Genomic DNA, 20,644 nt, shown 5'->3' with positions numbered 1-20,644 from the left:
CGTTTTAATCATGGTGTTTTTATGTAGGGGTCGAAAAATAGAATATTTTTCACGCCAAAATATGTTGTCAATCCAAATACAACTAGCAAGAAGAAACACAAAAAACCAATGTGCAACTCAACCATTTCACAAATCATTGTACAAATTATTCTTAAATTGATTTTTGTATTTCACTGAATCAAATTTGATTTCTCCGTCAATATAATATCAAACTGTATCATATTTTTCAAACATTTTGTGAACTGGTTGAGTTTACAAGCAATAAATCAGAATCCACTGGAAAACCGATATAATGATTCCAGAGAATTCCCAAAACTACTTTTCTAGTGATCACAGCACATCTAAAAATAGATTATGTTAAATACATAATGACAATTAAAATGAACATTTAACTGGAGGTCACATAAAGCTACTATGTACTCTAATAGCATGGCAATATTAATATAAGATTGCTGTTAGCAACTCTCCTATTTCTAAGTTCTACTTCATGCAGCTTAGAGCAGAATATATATGTATACATGTCTTGCATTTTCTACTTCAAATATTATTGACGTGATGCAATGGTTAGTTGTGTGCTGTCAAAACTGGACATGCTCCTTGACCCAGGGAAACCAGGCAATGACATGGTGTAGCATTGTGAACATCTTATTGAAATTAGTTTTTCTGGTAAATTGATATACAAATTCCATCATGCATCAATCTCAGCAAATGCTTCAAGCCAGATATATGTTTCTCACAGCTGATGCCAGGAGGCTCTGCACTATATAGCACAATGCGATTATATATTAGCAGGATTTTCATTTGGAGTTATCTACCTTTGGTCAGGTTTAGGGTCTGTTTTTACTGAGGACTTTCTCAATAAATCAAACCAAGTATTTTATGCTGGCTATATTCATGCTGCTACATGAAAGATTCTCAAACACTAACATTATATAGGCTATGAAATATAATAATTAGTTCTTTGGCACGGGTTGTGATAACAACTCATTTTCTTTACAATGCTATGCATCTGCCATAATACAGAAAAACACATGTTCTGATCAGGTTGTTAATGAATAATGCATTAACAGCATCCTGAATCTTTCCTCATAGCTTTCAGAGTCTTCAAGTAAAGTTTCTCTTCCATTGCCCCATCCCTAACTATTCGTTTTTAAAAATGCTATACAAATACAAGTATTTGAGGTAACTTTGAAGGTGCAGGTGGTGCATGAGAACCAATCACATTGTTTCAAGCCTTATCTGCATAACGTGTTGTAGAAGAGAACAGTGCTGTGACAGATTCCTGGAGCACCTCCTACAGAGCCATCAGCTAGCATCCATACACATGTGAGTACTTACCATCAGATTCATAATCCAGGGAGATTTTCCTGTTGGACGTGAAGACCTTGTCAGACATCTCCCCCGGGCTGCTGTGTCCATGTTTGTTGGCAGCGTACACACGGAAATAATAGGCAGTCTTCTCTTCTAGATTGTCCACTTGATAGAAGGTGTTCTAAAATCATAGAGTTCATACTTCAAATCTCAGCATCTATATTGTTGAGATGGTTTGTGACGCCATCACCATTATATTCCAATCAGTATTTGAAGTAAAGGTATCTGTGTCAGGAGGGAGAAAGAGAAAAGGTGGTGGTGTAGGTAGTGTGTTCTTTTGGGACCCTTGAGGACTTTGAATTTAGGGGTACGATAAGGGCCGATACTTTCATGCTTTGTTTTGTAAACTCTACACTATGTCATGGTGGCCTGAAAATAATCATGTTATGACTAGACAAATGACTGACAAAGAGCAACAGGAGTTATTTGGGTTTAATGCATCTTTGTCAATTCAGAGCAGTAAATCCAGTTACATCACAGTGTGGCAGCATATGTGGGAAGAAGGCGAGGCAAGGAGGACTGACCTTGTGACATTGAAGGTTATCTCAAGAGCAAAGACATGACTTTAAAGATCATTTCAACAGTTAGTCAAAAATTTGAGCGCATACACTACCTATTCTAGAACAGCTCTCACCAATTGAGCCACAAGGCAAATAAAAGAGATGTACGCACCTTGCAACCCGAGGTGAGAGTCGTCCAGTTAGAGTCTCCAACTTTCTTCAACTGGACTTTGTAATGGGTGATCTGAGAGCCCCCATCATAGGGGGCGCCACACCACCACAATACCACTGATGTTCGCAGGATGTCGTTAGCCTGGGGTTTGCCGGGTGGTTCGGGGACATCTGAAATTCCAACAATGATCGAATCACAATTAGCTTGGAGATTCAAAACCTGAGGAAAATCTGGACGTTCTTTATTTAGAAGGAGGTGTAAGGGAAAACAATGTTGTTTAGGGACTGAGATAGTTGAAACAACACCCACCTTCTATGCTGACTGAGGCACAGAGAGAATCCTTGCCAGCATGGTTCTCAATAGCGATCATGTATCTGCCGGCATCCTCCGGTGTTGCTTTGTTGATTGTCAGGACACTGTGGTTGCCGGTACTTTCTAGCTGGATTCTCCTGTCTGAAGGATAAAAACGGAACTTAGCCCACAGTACAAAATGTCATGTCATCATAGGAAAATTACCACAAATTTTTAAATCTAACTGACTGACTGACTGACTGAGTTTGGTTTTACGCCGCTTTTAGCAATATTCCAGCAACATCACGGCGGGGGACACCAGAAATGGGCTTCACACATTGTGCCCATGTGGGGATTCGAACCCGGATCTTCAGCGTGACGAGCCAATGCTTTAACCATTAGGCTACCCCACTGCCCCTTTTAAATCTAAAGACACAACTATGTCAGAGGGTAAATAAAACCCTGATGCATGATAGCACCTGAGCATGTTTGATGCAGCAAATGCCTGACATGAAATGCAAATGACGAAACTATTTTGGTCAATTATCATTACAAATTTGCCTCATTATTCTCTATTAACTGTTGCAGCAAAAACCTCAAAAGGTTTTCAAATTAAGGGGTTTTAAAATGTTCAAAGTGAACCCGTTGCAACTTAGGCATCATATTCAGTATATTTGTATGATCCCCAGGGAGTTGAGATTGATAATGCGATGTGCCGTTGAGATTGACATCCAATGATCGAGGGAAAAAATACCAGCGCCTTGAGCTTGCACTAGTTTGTGGATATGTGCTTATATAAATATCCTATAATAATAATAAATAATATTTGACAGATTATCCTACCTTTCAGAATTTCATCTCTCCCTTTGAACCACCTCACTTCCGGTTTGGGCTCTCCATTGAAAGTTGCCTCGACGACGACCTTCTGACCTCTGGTCACAGCCACTGAAGAGGGAGTGATAGTCAGAAGACGAGCAGGTATCGTCACGGCACCCTCGATGTCAGAGCGTGAAGAGAGGGAACTGGATGCTGGAAGATAATTACAGTGATGATAGTGAAAGCCGATGTGTGGTAATATGTATTTGAGACTAAGCATGTTTGTTTGCTGTTTGATGTTCTACCGTACTGAGGATAAATCCAGCAATATGACCACTGCCTGTAAGTAATGAAGTCTGGACCAGGCAAACCAATGATATACGTTATAGGTGAGGTGAGGTGAAATTGGGTTTAACGTCGTGCTTGAGAATATTTCGCTCATATTACGACGTGTATGTGCGATGTGTATGTGCGGCTGCTTGTACTACCCCAGACTTAAGCTGGTTTTATAGTGCTAGCCCACTGAGATACCATGCCGCAGTGAAGCATGAATACCCCTCTCAGACACATTATACTGACTCTGAGCCGACCAGTCCTTGTTGTACCCATTAATGCCGAGCGCCAGGCAGGGACCAACAAGTACCATATTTGAACGTCTTTTGGTATGACGTGGTTGGGGATCGAACCCGCGACCTTCCTCTCTCTGGGCGGACGCTTTAACCACTACACCACGGAGGCGGTCGATATACGTTATAGCTATATGTTAGCTATATGATCACACACAATCAAGCAAGACGCTGAATCTGACCCATTAAGTTGCTTCTTACAACCATAACTATTCCAGCAGTATCACCAGATATTGGGCTCACACATTGTACCAATGTCAGGCAACAAACACTGGCTTTTGGCGTGATGAGCAAACGCTTTAACCACTAGGCTATCCCCTGCCTCCTGAATACATACCCTCCACAAACAGCCTGCATGATGTAGAAGCTGTTCCAAACTTGTTGGTGGCGGTGCAAATATATTCTCCCTCGTCTTCAGAGTATGCTTCTGCGATCATCAGAGTTGCGACATTTTCAGGTGTCACTGCCATCTTGAAAAACTTGGAACACTGGCAAAAAACACCAACATACCTTCTTAAATTGTTCATAAAATGCTAAAAATATGTTCATAATTTATTCAGTAAATGTTCATCCTACTTGCTTCAGGCTAACTTGTGTTAGATTAATCTACATACACGATTTTATATTTATTTGAGATAACATTTTTAACTTAGGCAATTCTTTTTACCATCATGAAAATTTACCTTGCAAGAAGAAAATGTAATAAAAAAAATTATGTTGAAGATTCATAGTGGATCAGTCGAAGGTAAATGTATCATAAGACCGCAAAGATTTTGGGTTTTAGACGTACCCGAATTGCTTTACCATTGACACTCCAGTCAACAGATCCTCCAGATATCTCACACTCCAGCACCACCTGGTGGCCATAACGAACACGTTGGTCTGCCAACTGGCGTTGGACTTGTGGAGGTTGTTGAACAATGTCTGAGTGTCTTGTTGTCAACACAGACAGAGGTTCTCCTTCTGGTCTTGACCTCCATGTTTGTTCTGGGGAACTTTCAAATTTGTTGCTTTTTTCTAATTTTGATTGCTTTGTTTTCTCTGGTGGTGCAGTATCAGGAGAAAGCTCAAATTTCTCCTTGCGAGATTTCACAGTTTTTTCTGTCATTTTGTTTTTAGATGCTAGATCTTCCTGCTTTACATCTGATTTACCGTTTTGCAAGTTTTGACTTGGCGATGTCCTCTCCTTGAAGGAATATTTGTCCAATACATTTCCTCGGGGTTTGGGGGCTTGTGTAGGTGGGGGTGTTTTCTTCTTAGCAGATGTATGTTCACCGCTTGAAAGTTTTTCAAATTTGTTAAGTTTTCCTAACACTGATTTATCAGGTGTTTGGGAGGTAGGTAGTGTTGTTTGAACTTTGGTTTTCACTTCATCTTGAAGTTTATTCTTTTCAAATTTATCTAATCTTCCTTGTAGAGATCCCTGTTTGGTGTGACTTTTGACAAAAGATCCTGAGGGTGACTCTTCATGACTGGACATCTGCTCAAACTTATTTAGCTTACTTTTCAGAGCAGCATCTTCCTGAGGGGGAGATTTCTTTAAACTAACATTTGAACTTTTTTCAAACTTATTGGTCTCTATTTTGGGAGAGTCATATAATTTTGATTTGGAGACACTTTTTACAGAGATTGTTTCTGTCTTCACAGTAGTTGTCTTGTTCCAGTCTCTGTTTTGTTTATAAGCTTCTCTTGACTTCAGAGTCGCTGTTTCTCTCACAGGTTCAAATGATTTTGATTTTGGCGCTAATACTGAATCAGGTTTGCTTGTTTTGTGCTTGAGGACATTGCGAAAGTCAACTTGCTGTACCCCAGAACGTGAACGTTTGTCATCATAGCCACCAGGTGGTGTTGATCGATCACTCTTGCGTAATACATGACGGAATTGTAGATCATTCTCTTTATCTGACTTTTCAGAATCTGTGCTGTTTTGTTTTCCAAGTTTTCCAAGAGTTGGTCTGAAAAGGACAGACATTTTAAGACTGTAGAATGAATGAGTGACTGCAAACCATCAATATTTCAGCCATATTGTGACTAACAACATCATAAATCAATTATAGATAAATCAAGGAATTCAGATTGTACAGAGCTAAAAGTGATGAGCTTTTAAAGGTGTAACATTAATTTGCTTCCTCCTTCGTGGCAATGTTAGAACTGTTACCTTGTTTTAAGGACAGATCTAAAATCTGTTTTCTCTTTGACTACAAGTGTGGCAGTGTTGGACACTTCCCCATTTGAGTTGCATAGACGACAGGTGAAGTTTCCTGCGTCTGTCTTAGCCGTGTTTAGTATCTCCAGAATATGTTCATCTCCTTGCATTGATATCTGGAACATACATCGAAATCATTAATAAGGTCTCATTTCTTCCAAATATCAAGCCCTATCATGTAGAAGGAAAGGAAGATAGGAAGGAAATCTGGGCCCCGATCCACAACGGTTTGTAGCATTACAAGTTATTGTAACTCTAAAGTTTATCATAGGCTTACGAAAGACGTAGTGCTACGAATGCTTTGTGGATCGGGGCCTCTTTTCACAAAGCGATCGGTGCGCTAAGGTGATCGTAACTCCCATATTGTAACATTGACTTGCGACAGTCGTAGTACTACGATCGCTTTGTGAAACGGGACCCTGGACCCTGAACTGTAAGGGACCGTTCATAATTTATGGCTAGGGGGGTGATGATGATTTTAAGGGGGTCACCCATTTTGTTCTGAGGAGCTAGGGTGGTCAGCAATTTTGTACACACGTACTAGGGGGGGTCAGCAATTTTGTACATAAAAATATGTTTAAAATTATGCTTAGAAATTATGGGAAGGGGAGGGGGTCATTGATTTTGTACATGACATGCAGGGGGTCACTTATTTTGTACATAAATTTTAGGGGGGTCATTGACATTGTACATGCTTCTCCAATATAAATCATCATCACCCCCCTAGCCATAAATTATGAACGGTCCCTAACAGTGGCGTACAGACATTTCTCGGATAACATTTTCTTCTCACAATATTTATCAAGTGAACATAAACTTTCTGCATTGAATATTAGTTCCTTTCAAAACACTTATTACAATATTTGTACGGAGGTATTAGATGATGGTGTATTTTTTATTGGGTAGCAAAATGTTCTTTGTGTTTAATTCTTACCTTGAAATGGCTATTTTCCTTGATGGCTATGCCATCTTTCTCCCAAGAGACGTGGGGTACTGGGTGACCTTTCACCCTACACGTGTACATTGTACTTGAGCCCTCTTCTGTTGTTAAAAGACGGGGACTCGAGACAAATTCGGGAGGGGCGGGGAGCTCTACGTCTGTTTAAAACAATGATTCAAACTCAAACAAAACATGGGGTTAATAAGGTTGGAAAGAGTGAGTGACAGAGGCAGGGAAGAAAGGAAAGGTAGAGTAAGTGTTAGGGAAAGATGGATAGACAAACAAAAATGAGAAAATGGAGGTAGAAATAGGAATGATGGGATATACTAAAGGGAGATAATCATGCTCAGGAACTTTCTGATTCCGGTGAGCTGGGAAGTTCATTTTCTGAAGAGAGAAAAGGAGAAAAAGATTGAGAATATTGAATAAAGTTTATCAAGTGTAAAATATTACTTAAATCATACTTATTATTTATGAATGAAAAGAAGAATGTGTATCAAAGAAGTTAAGATATGGAAATAATTATGTCTCTGCATGAAATTAATTTCAAAATGTTTAAATTATAAATAATGTCTTATCAAGTAGGGATATCAAATATTTGGAGAGTTTATTTTATAAACTCTTTATGACATTGTATAATCTTTTCACAAAACACACTCTCCAAACTTCAAAATGCGTATATGACATTCATGCATACATACACAAACACATTCCATATCAACACTTGTTGACAGACACCTTCATTAATCCCTGGTGACCTCTAGTAGGACTTTAAACAGTTTACGTGTCATTCCTACCTCGAACATTAAGTCTACAAAACGTGTCGGTATCACCATAATCACTGTATGCCTCGCAGACATACTCCCCAGCGTCTTGCTGACACACTTGGGGAATAACGAGTTTATGAATATTGCCGTTCCTTATCAGCTGGCACTCCGTGTCTTGCGGAGTTACCTCCCTGTTATTATGTATCCAGAACACATCGATTGGTTCACTGCCTGAAAACACAACATGCGGAAATCGTGCAGCAAGCATGCGAAGGATAGATCAAGCTCTAGCAGAATGGGTACATGTCATGTTACCATGGTTACACAGGGCTCCAGATAATTTTTCAACATCAGGAGTACGTACTCCTTATTTTTTCAATATAGGAGGTGAGGTGAAATTGGATTTAACGTCGTGCTTGAGAATATTTTGCTCATATGACGACGTGCATGCATGTGTATGTGCGGCTGCTTGTACTAGCCCAGACTTAAGCTGGTTTTATAGTGCTAGCCCACTGAGATACCATGCCGCAGTGAAGCATGAATACCCCTCTCAGACACATTATACTGACTCCGAGCCGACCAGTCCTTGTTGTACCCATTAATGCCGAGCGCCAGGCAGGGACCAACAAATACCATATTTTAACATCTTTTGGTATGACGCGGTCGGGGAAACGAACCCGCGACCTTCCGGCTCTCCGGGCGGACTCTCTAACCACTACACCATGGAGGCGGTTCAATATAGGAGTACTGGAAAAACTTAAGAGTACATTTAGAGTACTGTAATCAGTAATCTTGTGTTTCGTTTCATATATGCACCACAACATTGCTACTCTTGTGTAAACAGGTCAATATACAATAAATCAATCATTTTTCAGATAAATACATCTGTAAATGATTAGACCATACACCATTGCTATGGTGTGTATCTGCTACATTTCCTAAATTATTTCCTGTCGTATCATGCTTAATTTTTATCCGTACATATGCTGATACGGCCTTTATCTGGAGCCCTGGTTACAAAGACAGGATATACCACTGATACGGGATTCATTTAATCACACATGGAATATTGGTCGTATCACACATAGGGATAAAAATGTATACCACACTTGGGATATTTATTTCACATTGCACAGAATCCACACATATAGTTCAAGCTGCTGTATCACCAGCATATTTAGGCAGCAGTGTTAAAGGATGTTGAGAGTTGCAACCTACAGCTTGAGATCTCAGCAGGGTATTTCAGCAGAAAAAGATGCTATAGACCTACAATAGCATTATCTAAGGAAGCTGTAGCTATGCCACATATTTCTATTTGGGGTTGACCGATCAGTTACACAAATAATGAAAGTTAAAGTTGATATATTATCTTTTCTTTACATATTTTATTGATTAGGAATCTAATTACTACATAACACAATACATTAAATATACTTTTCAACAAACCCATCTCTTGACAGAAGTGAATACAGACTTTGTTTAGCTGCCACAAAGCTTGCCGACACATACAAGTTAATGCAGGTTTGTAGAAACTAATTATTCTTTCGACAATAAACTTCATTGCTAATCTGTTATTTGTAAACCATAAAAATATGGCTGCAGATGACACCAATCGAGGAAGTTGCCTAAGGTCAGAGAAAGCAGAATCTGTTCCCAAACAGGGAAGTTATACTGATGGAGCTTTAGGATTTAGACAAAATGGATTAATTCAAGATGCAATGAGATACAGTTTAGGGCTTGGTCTCTGCATGCTCCTATGGCTTTGGAAAACAGTATTTCAACTTCAGTATTTTCTAAATCACATAATGGCACATACTCTGGCTCCTGCAGACCATGCATATAGTCATATGTGTAAGTCATGTTTCTAGAGGCAGTCACTCAAACTTTAGTCACACATTTAGGTCAGGTTGCAGATATGGTTAGAACACTTCTATAGCAGTATGATAGTCATGCTTCATTACCTTTGACCTCCACAACCAGCTCAACTTTGTCTCCATTGTCGACCTCCATGTCACGCAGTTCTCGCACAAACACTGGAGGTTCACGTTTTTCGTTGGAAACTGAAACAAGGACAAAAAGTCATTACCTCAAAAATTAGTTTCATATTCATAAACCAGCTATCAACATCTAAAGTTCAGTTAAAATTTATTGAATTTTTTTTTCTGCCCCTGCCAGCATACACTCTGTACAAGTGAGTGAAATAAATTATACTATCTAATCTAGAGCAGATAAACACAACAGTCGAAGAGCTTCCATCACAAAATCAAAGTTAAAAAGCTTTCTCAATAATCACCAAAAATCTCTGCTAAAAGCAGATGCCATCGTACAGTTCTGACTACATCAATAGCTTGTATTAATGAATCACCAGATGTTTGTCTTTTCAAAAAACAATGTGAAAAGATAAATATATATTGCCTCAAAGTCGAGTGAAGAGTTTACTTAAAAAAATCCTGTGAGCATATTGTCCAAGTAAAACAAACCCATGCAAAGCTTTACTTTTTAAACCCGTGAAGATCTGGGTTAAAATCGGTCTTCAGTAACCCATGCTTGTCGTAAGAGGCGATTAATGGGATTGGGTGGTCAGGCTCCCTGACTTGGATGACTCATGCTGTTGATCACTGGATTGTCTGATCCAGACACGAATATTTACAGACCTTCCCCATATAGCTGGAATATTGCTGAGTGTGGCTTTGAGCATATTGTGAATGTTGTAAGCCTCAGCATGTTGATCATCTGATCCCCATTAAACCATGAAGTCGGCTCTTCTGGCAGTCACTGGGACAACTGAAACCCATTCTGTCTATGACTTCCCCTGGGTACCCATACAAGTTAAAATGGAGAATCACATGAACAGTATTTCCGTCATGAAGAGACAAGAGCTTTCTTTCCATCAGGAGGATGGAATCCGAGTCATCACTGTGACAAGCCCAGTGTATATTCATAAATAATTTACATTCATATGTGGATAAACTACTGAAGTACTATTTCTCTATGTCATATCTCACCTTCAACTTTGAGGTAACAGTTTGTCTTGGCTTCTAAGCCTGTGGGTCCAGATGCTACACATTCATATTTGCCAACATCTTCCTCGATGACGCGGGAGATGGTAAGGGAGGCAACTCTGCCATCAAACCGAGCCCGGAACTCGCGACCCGGCTTTATCTCCTCACCATCCTTGAACCATGTGATGGAACAGTCGGTGGCATCTGAAAGTGAAAGTCTCATCGGTTTAATCTTTCCTTCTATATAATGTGCTCACATTCAATACATACTGATGGAAACAAATAAGGGAACACATGAAAATGCAAAATGTTTATTTCCCAATTTTCACCCACAGTGCAATACAAAATATGTGAAGAAAGGGGAAAAGAATAATGAACACTCGTACCTTCATCTGTTCCCTGATTTGTTTCCATCGGTATATTTGTGGAAAATAAAGCAGGATCTTAAATTAGAATTTCCCTGCTCCCTTGAAATAAAACCCTTAAGTGATTTGCACTGATAAACTTGACATCATTCTCCATGATTCTGGCAATAATACAGTCTGCTCTATGGTCATATGCAGACATTGATGCATTCACGTATTTTCCCTCACCTGCAAAGCTGCAGTCAAGAACAAATCGCTTTTCGCCTTCTGCAGTGGTGGAATCGGTCAGAGGTGCAACAACAGTTGGACCAACAGGCTTCTTTGATGAGGATTTTGGCTTCTCTGTAAACAAGGTTGTATGGAAATAATATGCTGCACTTGGAATTGAAATTATCAAACAAACTATGAAAAGAATTATCAAACAAACATCAAGAAAAGTTTCAGATTTTCTCATGATTTACCAAGAAACCATCAAATAACATTGGTATAATGATTCCCACATCACTGACAGTAACTTACCAAACACACTGAGTTCCGCGGTAGCTTCCAGTGTGCCGAGTTTGTTGGCCAGGATACAGGTGTACATGCCCTTGTCCCACACAGTGACGTCCTGGATCTCTAGGATGTTGTAATCATCCTCTTCATACATCTGAACAGAAATACAGAAAATGATTACCTAATATCCTAGAGAAACTTAATACATCACCAAAAACAACATTGTGACATTAGCATGTTGTGAATGTCACGACGTGACATCAGTATCTAACAAACGTCATCAAAACATGTGACAATATTTTCAATAAAAAATGTGACACTGAGTTTTACACACAACCACTGAGAAACAGTCATCCCTGAAGGTCACTCATCAGCAGCCATTGTGACCAAGCAATCCCCACTGTCTTAGCAGTCATAATGACCAAACAATCCCTAAGTATCAAGAAACTTATTGACAACCAATCCCCACTGTTTTAGCAGCCATAATAACCAAACAATCCCCGAAGAATCAAGAGGCATATTGACAACCAATTCCCGCTGTCTAAGCAGCCAAAATGACCAAACAATCCACTTTCTGTACTATGACCTAATACTGGGACTCTGCTTCTTTCAAGAACCACACTACGAATAACTCATTTATCCATCCTAATCACTTTAGTTCAACAAAGTTGAATTTCTTAAATTTAAAAATAATAATAATAGTAGTCCATTTATCACACGCATTCTCCACGCACAATGCATGCTCGAAGCACCCAAACAATCTGTGTATGTAAATTTGAGATACTTACTTTTGTTTTGGAATCATTTTTCAGTAGTTTTCCTTCTTTGGTCCAGGAAACCTCTGGTTTTGGTAGACCTTCACAGCTAATCTTGAACTTGGCAGGTTGATTTTCATCTACAAACTGTCTCCTGGGTTTGACACCAAATTCAGGGGCAAATTCCACTTCCCCAGGTTGCACCTTCTGTTTTCCTCCAGTCTCAGATGAGGCAACTCTGAAATATCAATAACATCATGATCTTTAAAATCCAAAGGTCTTTCAATCCAAAAGAGCATACATACATTTCAAATGTTACTTCAACTTTAATGCATCTGGAGATTAAGATAAAAACGTTCTTCTTCAAAATGTCAAAAGATTCTTAAAAGTCAATCGTAGAATCACTCCCAAGATAGATTTTCATGTTATTGATTTGTTGTTTGCCTACATCTCGCTGAACAAACCCCTCCCACCTCCCCAGGCTCTTAATCAAGGGTCATATGGGATCTCAAGCCTCTCAGGTTGGTGACCCTCAAGAGGAAGTTTTGAAGGGTTTACCTGTTGTTGAGATCAATGCGGAACTCCAGCGCCCCTGTACTGGGGTCACGATTCCGGTTACCTGAAACACAAAATACAAAATATTAACTTACTGCCCATTTTCCCAGATGAATAGAATAGATAACATGCGGAATCTTATACCCAAACATATTCTTGCATTCATGCATACTGAAGTAGTAATACAAGCAGGTTACTAGTATGTATTCTCATCAAAGTCTTCAATTAGAAATGGAAGATTTAAGAGTGAGTGAGTTCATATTTAGCGTCACAGTGGCAATATTTCAGCCATATTGGGAAGATTTATGAATTATACTAAAATGTATGAACAGTGATTGTTCCTCAAAGAGATCTCAACATAAGGATGGATATATCTCCCAACAAATATATTTCAGGCCCATATGGTGCTAAGATCACTCCCACCATGAGGATTGGGGCACTGATATATCATTTGGAGTTCATCAGGAACTGACATGATGGATTGAACCTGGCAGAAATGAAGACACACGATGGGCTACCCGCTAAAATGAATACACATTTGGACACCTGTTAAATGAATAAATGTCGGACTGTGTTCAAATGAATACACATTTGGCTTCCTGGTAAACGATACGCATCTGGCTACTTGTTAAAATAAACACATGTACACATCTAGCTACCTGTAAGAATTAAAAACGGCATCCTCAGATCAAAGTATGATTCCTCTGATTACAAAGCAATCAAATAATCCTTCCACCACAACGAGAGTACATTCTGTGTGGTTCTCACAGACACAATGCGGTACTTGGTACTGCAACGTGGACGTCATCTCTACCCACATATCATAAAGTACTTTCCTCCAACCCCGCGGCCACATTACTGCCTTGCTTTCTGACAATCATCTGATCAAGACTAATGGATCAGATATTACACTTAGTCTGCTATTTTAACATTTCTATGTTAATCTGTCAGGAAATGGATGCTTTGGGAAATATGATTTCCTAAAAATTGAAATATTATTTCATTATTCAGTCTGCCATATAATGATGTTATGTTTTGTCAGTAAATAGAAACATTTGGTGGTAAAATCAATATGTGACGGTTTTAAGAGAGATACCTGCCAAAGAAACAACTAGTCATTAAATTGCTGAAAATATCCATTTCCTGTCTCAAATAGAATTCTTAAAATAGCTAACTGCTTAAAATACCTACCATCCTGAGTGGGAGTGTTATTTCTGTCAGTGAATTTGATATTATCCATATGAGATTTAGATGTACGTATTTCAACACTGACTTCATAATGGCAACATTCAAACTGATCATTAACCACAAATATATTGCAAAACCTCAGTATCAGAAGTGTCACAATGTTTTCACCGAGTTGCTGAATTTAGCTGAATTGCATAGCTGAAGAAAATATTTCACCTGATGGACTTATCAAATAGTGAGTGAGTTTAAAATTTAACGTCACCTCGGCAATATTTCAGCCATATGACTCATCAAATATGATTTCTCTGAAAATCTTTCTGAATGAAGATGTCACCAATACACAGGATGGTCAAAGATTTGAACATGTCAAATCAATTTTGGTAGAGGAAATCAACCGTTATGTTTCCCTGAAAACATCCTCCACTCTGCCTCCACCCAAAAAAAAATTGAAATTGGAAAAATTGGACAGAAAATAAAAGTGGCTTCATTAGCTCACTGAATTCAGTTAAGGCATTGATATAAAATTTCAAATAATTTATTTGTCATTCACAATTTATGGGTAATCAAACTCAGCTCAACAAAATGACAGGATAACGGTTGAACCACTGGAGTACCAAAGGCACATAAATAACCAATTAGACTCGAAACTTGTGGACTTCTTTCTGGATCATACCTGCTGAGAGGTCAGGATAATACCTTCACACCTGAGTTTGGGACAAAATTTGCGTTAAGGAGAAACATCACGCCAGAAGATCTAAGGCTCAAGGTTACCTGGGTTATTATTGACAGGTAACTCAGGTAGGACCAGGTGTGCATGTGTTACACCTGCATTACCTTAACAACAATCTCCGCAAAGGTAATTAGTTTGTGTAATAATTACATAAAATAGAACCTTTGCATGCACAGGTTAGTCATTTGAAGGGTGTAATGGTATCAAATACCAAGTCAATATTTTGTTAAAGAGACTGTGATTTACAGAACTCTCAGATAAAAAATCTGAAGAGAGCCGTTTCAATATATATACAGTGATTAGGCAATGTACAATGTATAATTCTTGTGGGCATAATTTGCAAAACAATTAATGTCAGCCTACCAGGAAAGTCATTGGGACAAAAATCTTGTCAATCCCCCAAACTGCATGTATTTGGATTTATCCTCGCCTTTACTTTCACTATGTAGGCAAGTGTCCCAACAACAAATGATAAACCTACAGTATCTTAACACTGAATGCATTATTTGTATGAGAGAGACCCTTTAAGGATTACTCCAGGCCTACTCAACCAACAAAGACTGTTACTACTTAAAGTGGCAGTGTCACCTGTAGTGTTTAGTACCTCTTGTGTTTGGTCAGTGGGTTTATAGCTGGTGTGTTGTCCTAAGCCTGGTCTCTGTGTCCTCCTAATCTCCACTTAATACACAACACTGGACAGCAGGACTTGTGATGCGTCCAGAAGGATTTGGAGTGCAGGTCAAACAGTTTTGTGATATAGAGGGAGATCAACCCTTGACAGAATGTTATCTCACATTATCCATGAGAGTTAGCAATTATTCTTACTTTGTAAGACTAATCAGTATTACTAAAACCATGTCAAGCCTGATAAACTTCAGGATATGTAAATGTCACAAAGGTCTTTCATACATTTGTCTGGATAAGATTTACCATTATAACCAAATAGTTAATGGTATGTTTCTTAAATGCCAGCATGGATATAAGTGGATGATTTTGTCACAAATTAAAATGAAAATTAATTTCATAACATTCTCATTAAGTTCTCAGAAAACCTCAAAGATTATTTCAGAATACAATGTCTAATGTTTACCAACTCTTAATAGCGACTACAGATCCTAAAACAACTGAATGGGATTCTGTCACCTGGCAGAGAAGGGGTTAACACACACAAAACACAGTAACATGTTATCTGCTGAAGAAGATTCCATAGATTCCCCAAGGAAAGGATGTTTATATGTCAGGTCTGGGGCAATCTGACCACTTGGTGACGATCCTCACTACACCACTACCAAATAATCGCATTTACTTTTCCTCAACAAACTTATTTTCCTTAGTTACACATCTTTGTCCCAGGTGCCCATGTGTGCCTGCGACCCAGACTTGGCCCAATGGCACGTGCTGAATTAAACTTCAAAATATTCAACAATGACTGGGCACAATGTAACACAAGTAAACAGTTCAACGACACAATGAATAAAAACGAAAAAAAAGAAGTTTTTCACAAATAGTTCTTTGTTTGAGATCTGTAACTCAATTATTTTGTTTTCATTCTTCAGAGGTCCACAGGTTGACCTTTTCCATAAACTTGATGATTCATCCTAATCAAGGCAACAGTGCCAGAATTGATTTTGAATAATAAACACAGTCAAAGGATAAATAGTTATATCACACAGAATGTAGATCAAGGTGACATATTGTTATACAAAGCATCACTTATATATGGTCAGTTCAGAGGAAAGTGTCAGCTCCATTGTTATAATGTCAAGCATAAAGCACCATAACATTTCTTATAAGAGTTTCAAAAGCTTTTAAGAAGGATGAATAAAATGTTAAGAAGATGTGAAACATACCAATGGACAAACAATTTGTACCGATATTTACTCCACACAGCTTGACGTGGAACATAATGCAATCTATTCTATTCCTGCCACTGGCACAATAGCCATATACACACAATGTACTTCAATGGTCTTTCTGTTCTCTCAAGTATGAAAGAAAAGTGTCATTATGAAAGTCTAAATACTGACATTCCTAGAAACTAATGATTGATTGATAATTGAAACTCATGTTTCTCTCTTCACTATACTTCAGCTGTAATACATTTGTGACATTTCATGAATTTGGTAACATTTTACCATTGTCCTTTTGTTTTGTTTAATGGGCTGTTTTTCGATTAAACAAACACGTTTACTATATATTCTTCTTTCTATATTTCTGATAAACCTTTCAACAGAAGACTTTTACTGATGAACTTAAAATTAATAATACACTAATATTTTGACCTCTGCATCATTGTAACAAGGAAGAGTGGTATGACTTGGTGAGAAAATCAGTTTCAGCTTCAAGTGGTTTCAAAGGAGATGATATGTGGGGAAAATTATGTTGAGAGAATTCAGGAACATAGTCAAAGTGCAAAAGCCATATTAAGATAAAATTCAAAGCATAAAAAAATCCAACCCAAAACAGAAAAATATATGTTGCGTTCCTTTACTTAATTATATGTACCAATAGTTTCAGGTTTTTCAATATGGCTATGTAACGTGCATATTACTAATATGGCTGCTGTGACAACCATATTGGAAGTCAGATTCTAACTTCAAGAATGAGTGACTGAGTGAGTGAATTAGGATTTATGCCACTTTTAGCAATATTCCTGCAATATCACGGCAGGGGACACCAGAAATGGGCTTCACACATTGTACCCATGTGGGCAATCGAACCCAGGTCTTCTGCATGATGAGCGAACACTTTAACCACTAGGCTACTCCACCGTCCTCTAACCTCAAGAACAATATTTGTTTTTATCAATGGTGAAGACAAGTGTCTGAGGTTTCTGCTTCATTGGTGTAGTTGTTTCTGAGGGTAAGAACAAGTGGCAACACAAACCGAACACAGGCAATCGGGCCATGACACATGATCACGTGACTTTCAGTCAGGAGAGCTAATAAAATTGGCTTGACTGAAGAAATGTATACTGTAACTTTATGGCAATGAATAAATAGTTAGCTTTTAGCAATACAAAAATGTCTTTCTACAGTCAACAATCCACATAATTCAAGTAGTGTTTACATGGTTCAGTGGATGTCTACAATGACCTCGCTGCTGCTGCTGCTGCTGATCTATGTGACTAAACACGCAGGCAAGTGAGCGCATCTACCTGACCTGAGTCACAAGCGATGATGATAACTAAACGACTTGTGTGTTGCAGAAAATGGAAACGCCAACTTTCATTTCACCTTGCAAAACATGTCTCATGCAAACTGTTGTCACATGATATACTCTATCCTTGATGCAACAAAGGCATTATCAACGTGATATAGCAATATTTATGAGTGAAAGAGTTTGCAGTCACATCGGCAATGTTTCAGCCATATCGTGACTAAAACAAGTCATAAATTCATAATAAACACAGTTAAATTTCAAAAACCTGTCGTCGAAGGACAGTAAAAACAACTAGAATATCACAGATGTGAATATAAAAACTAGTATGTAAATCTGAAAGATTTTAACTACAGAAGACATTACAATATATAAACAGGCCATAGATTGCCAACATCTGAACATTATGAAGTACAATTTCAAACATGAAAAAAATATTTATAGTGTACGCATACTTATACAAGCCAAATTCTTGATCACAATTCACATTCACAAAAGACTTATTCCAATTCTATCGTTAATTTGGAACTTTATTATTAAATAGAACTATATTTTTATTACATAGGAAATTGTGAAATTCCTGTCAGCTACCTAACACCATCCGAAGACATCGAGAGACCTGATCTGCTGATCCCTGGAGCATAAAGTGGGTTCATATAAGAAACACAATTTTCTGCTTGTCTAGGTTGCATTGTTCGAATCCTATAATGTTAAGAGAAACAGAAGTAATTTGCCATAACATAATTACACATCACGGTTTCAAGATTTCACAGCGAACATCACAAACATAAAACAGTTTGTGGTGTTCCATGGCCTCCAAGCAAACCCAGGGCATTCCATCAATCCCCTGTTGGGCCAGGTTGTACCTGGTAGTGCCTGATTGAATGTGCCCACCATGGATAGGTCATCCTACATAGAAGCTCTGTTGGAATATAGCTTAAAATGCGGTCAACAGAAGGACAATGGCGTCATGGGTAGTTTCCCCCCAATACTCTTGCCTACTGTGTTCATAGGTGATGCTAGTGCACAGGAAGATAGTATAAGAAAGGAACTGGCATCTGAGACCAGAATATAAACAACCTTAAGTGAGTGAGTGTGAGTATAGTTTTACGCTGCTTTTAGCAATATTTCAGCAATATCGTAGCGGCGCACACCAGAAATGGCTTCACTCATTGTACCCATGTTGGGAATTGAACCCAGGTCTTCAGCGTGACGAGAACGCTTTAACCATTAGGCTACCCCACCTCCCCAAACAAACTTAACAATCAATGGCTCGTGAAAACATTTGTATCTACATCAAAAGAAGAGGTTCAAATGTAACAAACCTTAGAACAAAGCTTGACAAGAGGCAACAAAATAGATGACATGGCAGACTCAGTTACAGGATTTACCACAGGTCATTTTAGATGGGCAGCTTTGAATGTTCATCATGATATCAATCACTGGTTTGTCTGGTCCAACTCGATAACTTATAAACGTAATGGCACAGCTGTAATATTGATAAGCATGGCAATAACCAACATGCAAACAGAGTAGCCCCCACAGCAAGTTAACTATTAGCTCATGTTTTCAATGTATTTCACAAAGGTATGTTTAACCAGGCCTAAGAATTCTTAATGAATAAATTAATCCATGAACATGTCATTGACCAAGCAATGCACAGTCATGTATTATCTTCATACAAATCAGGGGCGGCGGGGTAGCCTAGTGGTTAAAGCGTTGGCTCGTCACACCGAAGACCCGGGTTCGATTCCCCACATGGGCACAATGTGTGAAGCCCAGTTCTGGTGTCCCCCGCCGTGATATTGCTGGAATATTGCTAAAAGCGGCGTAAAATTAAACTCAGTCAGTCATACAAATCACTACCAGAGATATTGCACCAAATAAGAGGTAATGATGAAAATTAGCTTCACACATGATTGGGTAATGAAAACATGTCCGGTATTTAATCTGACAACAAATCAAGCTGTCAAAATATTTATGATATCTCCGAGATAAGCCACCTTAAATAGTACAATATTATCTGTGGTGGGGTATAGTTTCAATAATGCCTTATCAAGATAAACACTAATTTTCCACATAACTTCCACACAGACTAATAAAGGGTTAACAACGTTCACCATCAAATACAAAAGGGTTAATGTGACATCAGAAATACATTCCTCCAGAGCTGTTCTATCTCACTATCTACAGATAAAATTTGTAGACACATCAACTTTAAAAATGCAAAAACAGGCTTTTTATGCTAATTCAGCTTGAGGCAAAACTTAGAACTTTGTGAATAGACAATGGACCTCTTTCTTTACTCCTGTTGCCCAAGTGTTAAGCTTGTACTTTTACAGTTTAATCTGTGCAAGGCAGTACAATGCCATCAACTGTATCTGTACTGCACTGCCAGACTGACTGACTGACTGACTGAATTTGGTTTTACGCCGCTTTAAGCAATATTCCAGCAACATCACGGCGGGGGACACCAGAAATGGGCTTCACAAATTGTACCCATGTGGGGATTCGAACCCGGGTCTTCGGCGTGACGAGGCAACGCTTTAACCACTAGGTTACCCCACCGCCCCCTGCACTGCCAGATATCTACAGACTTCACAATAGACATAGGGACATTTTTTCACTACATCCATTTCAAACACAACAGTTCAAATTAGATTTTATTCAATTTTTAGGGGGGAAGTTTTATCCAAAGAATCCAAA

The 20,644-nt window shown here is 38.6% G+C and overlaps 1 protein-coding gene and 1 long non-coding RNA gene across 3 annotated transcripts in view; one reads left to right on the top strand and one right to left on the bottom strand.

Annotated features, from left to right (window-relative positions):
• Positions 1-1,326, top strand: part of LOC124264104 — a 50,332-nt gene extending 49,006 nt beyond the window's left edge. For both annotated transcript variants that reach the window (XR_006895052.1, XR_006895053.1), the window contains exon 3: positions 1,258-1,326. This is a non-coding gene — a long non-coding RNA (uncharacterized LOC124264104). The remainder of the gene's footprint in view (positions 1-1,257) is intronic.
• The window catches only part of LOC124264099 (titin-like), a 133,909-nt gene that overhangs the window by 8,445 nt on the left and 104,820 nt on the right, over positions 1-20,644 (bottom strand). Inside the window, exons 47-61 of the mRNA XM_046698826.1 lie at positions 12,865-12,925; positions 12,340-12,544; positions 11,576-11,705; positions 11,285-11,398; positions 10,695-10,895; positions 9,651-9,749; positions 7,720-7,920; positions 6,917-7,080; positions 5,935-6,098; positions 4,567-5,731; positions 4,114-4,264; positions 3,178-3,363; positions 2,353-2,496; positions 2,044-2,213; positions 1,339-1,492 (exon numbers count right to left, since the gene is read on the bottom strand). Of these exons, the coding sequence (XP_046554782.1) occupies positions 1,339-1,492; positions 2,044-2,213; positions 2,353-2,496; positions 3,178-3,363; positions 4,114-4,264; positions 4,567-5,731; positions 5,935-6,098; positions 6,917-7,080; positions 7,720-7,920; positions 9,651-9,749; positions 10,695-10,895; positions 11,285-11,398; positions 11,576-11,705; positions 12,340-12,544; positions 12,865-12,925 (3,309 nt within the window). The remainder of the gene's footprint in view (positions 1-1,338; positions 1,493-2,043; positions 2,214-2,352; positions 2,497-3,177; positions 3,364-4,113; positions 4,265-4,566; positions 5,732-5,934; positions 6,099-6,916; positions 7,081-7,719; positions 7,921-9,650; positions 9,750-10,694; positions 10,896-11,284; positions 11,399-11,575; positions 11,706-12,339; positions 12,545-12,864; positions 12,926-20,644) is intronic.

The sequence above is a fragment of the Haliotis rubra genome, unplaced genomic scaffold, assembly GCF_003918875.1.
Source record: "Haliotis rubra isolate DU_JTF1 unplaced genomic scaffold, ASM391887v1 Scf91, whole genome shotgun sequence".
In the NCBI taxonomy this organism is placed as follows: domain Eukaryota; kingdom Metazoa; phylum Mollusca; class Gastropoda; order Lepetellida; family Haliotidae; genus Haliotis; species Haliotis rubra.
This window is presented reverse-complemented; position numbering and strand designations above follow the sequence as displayed.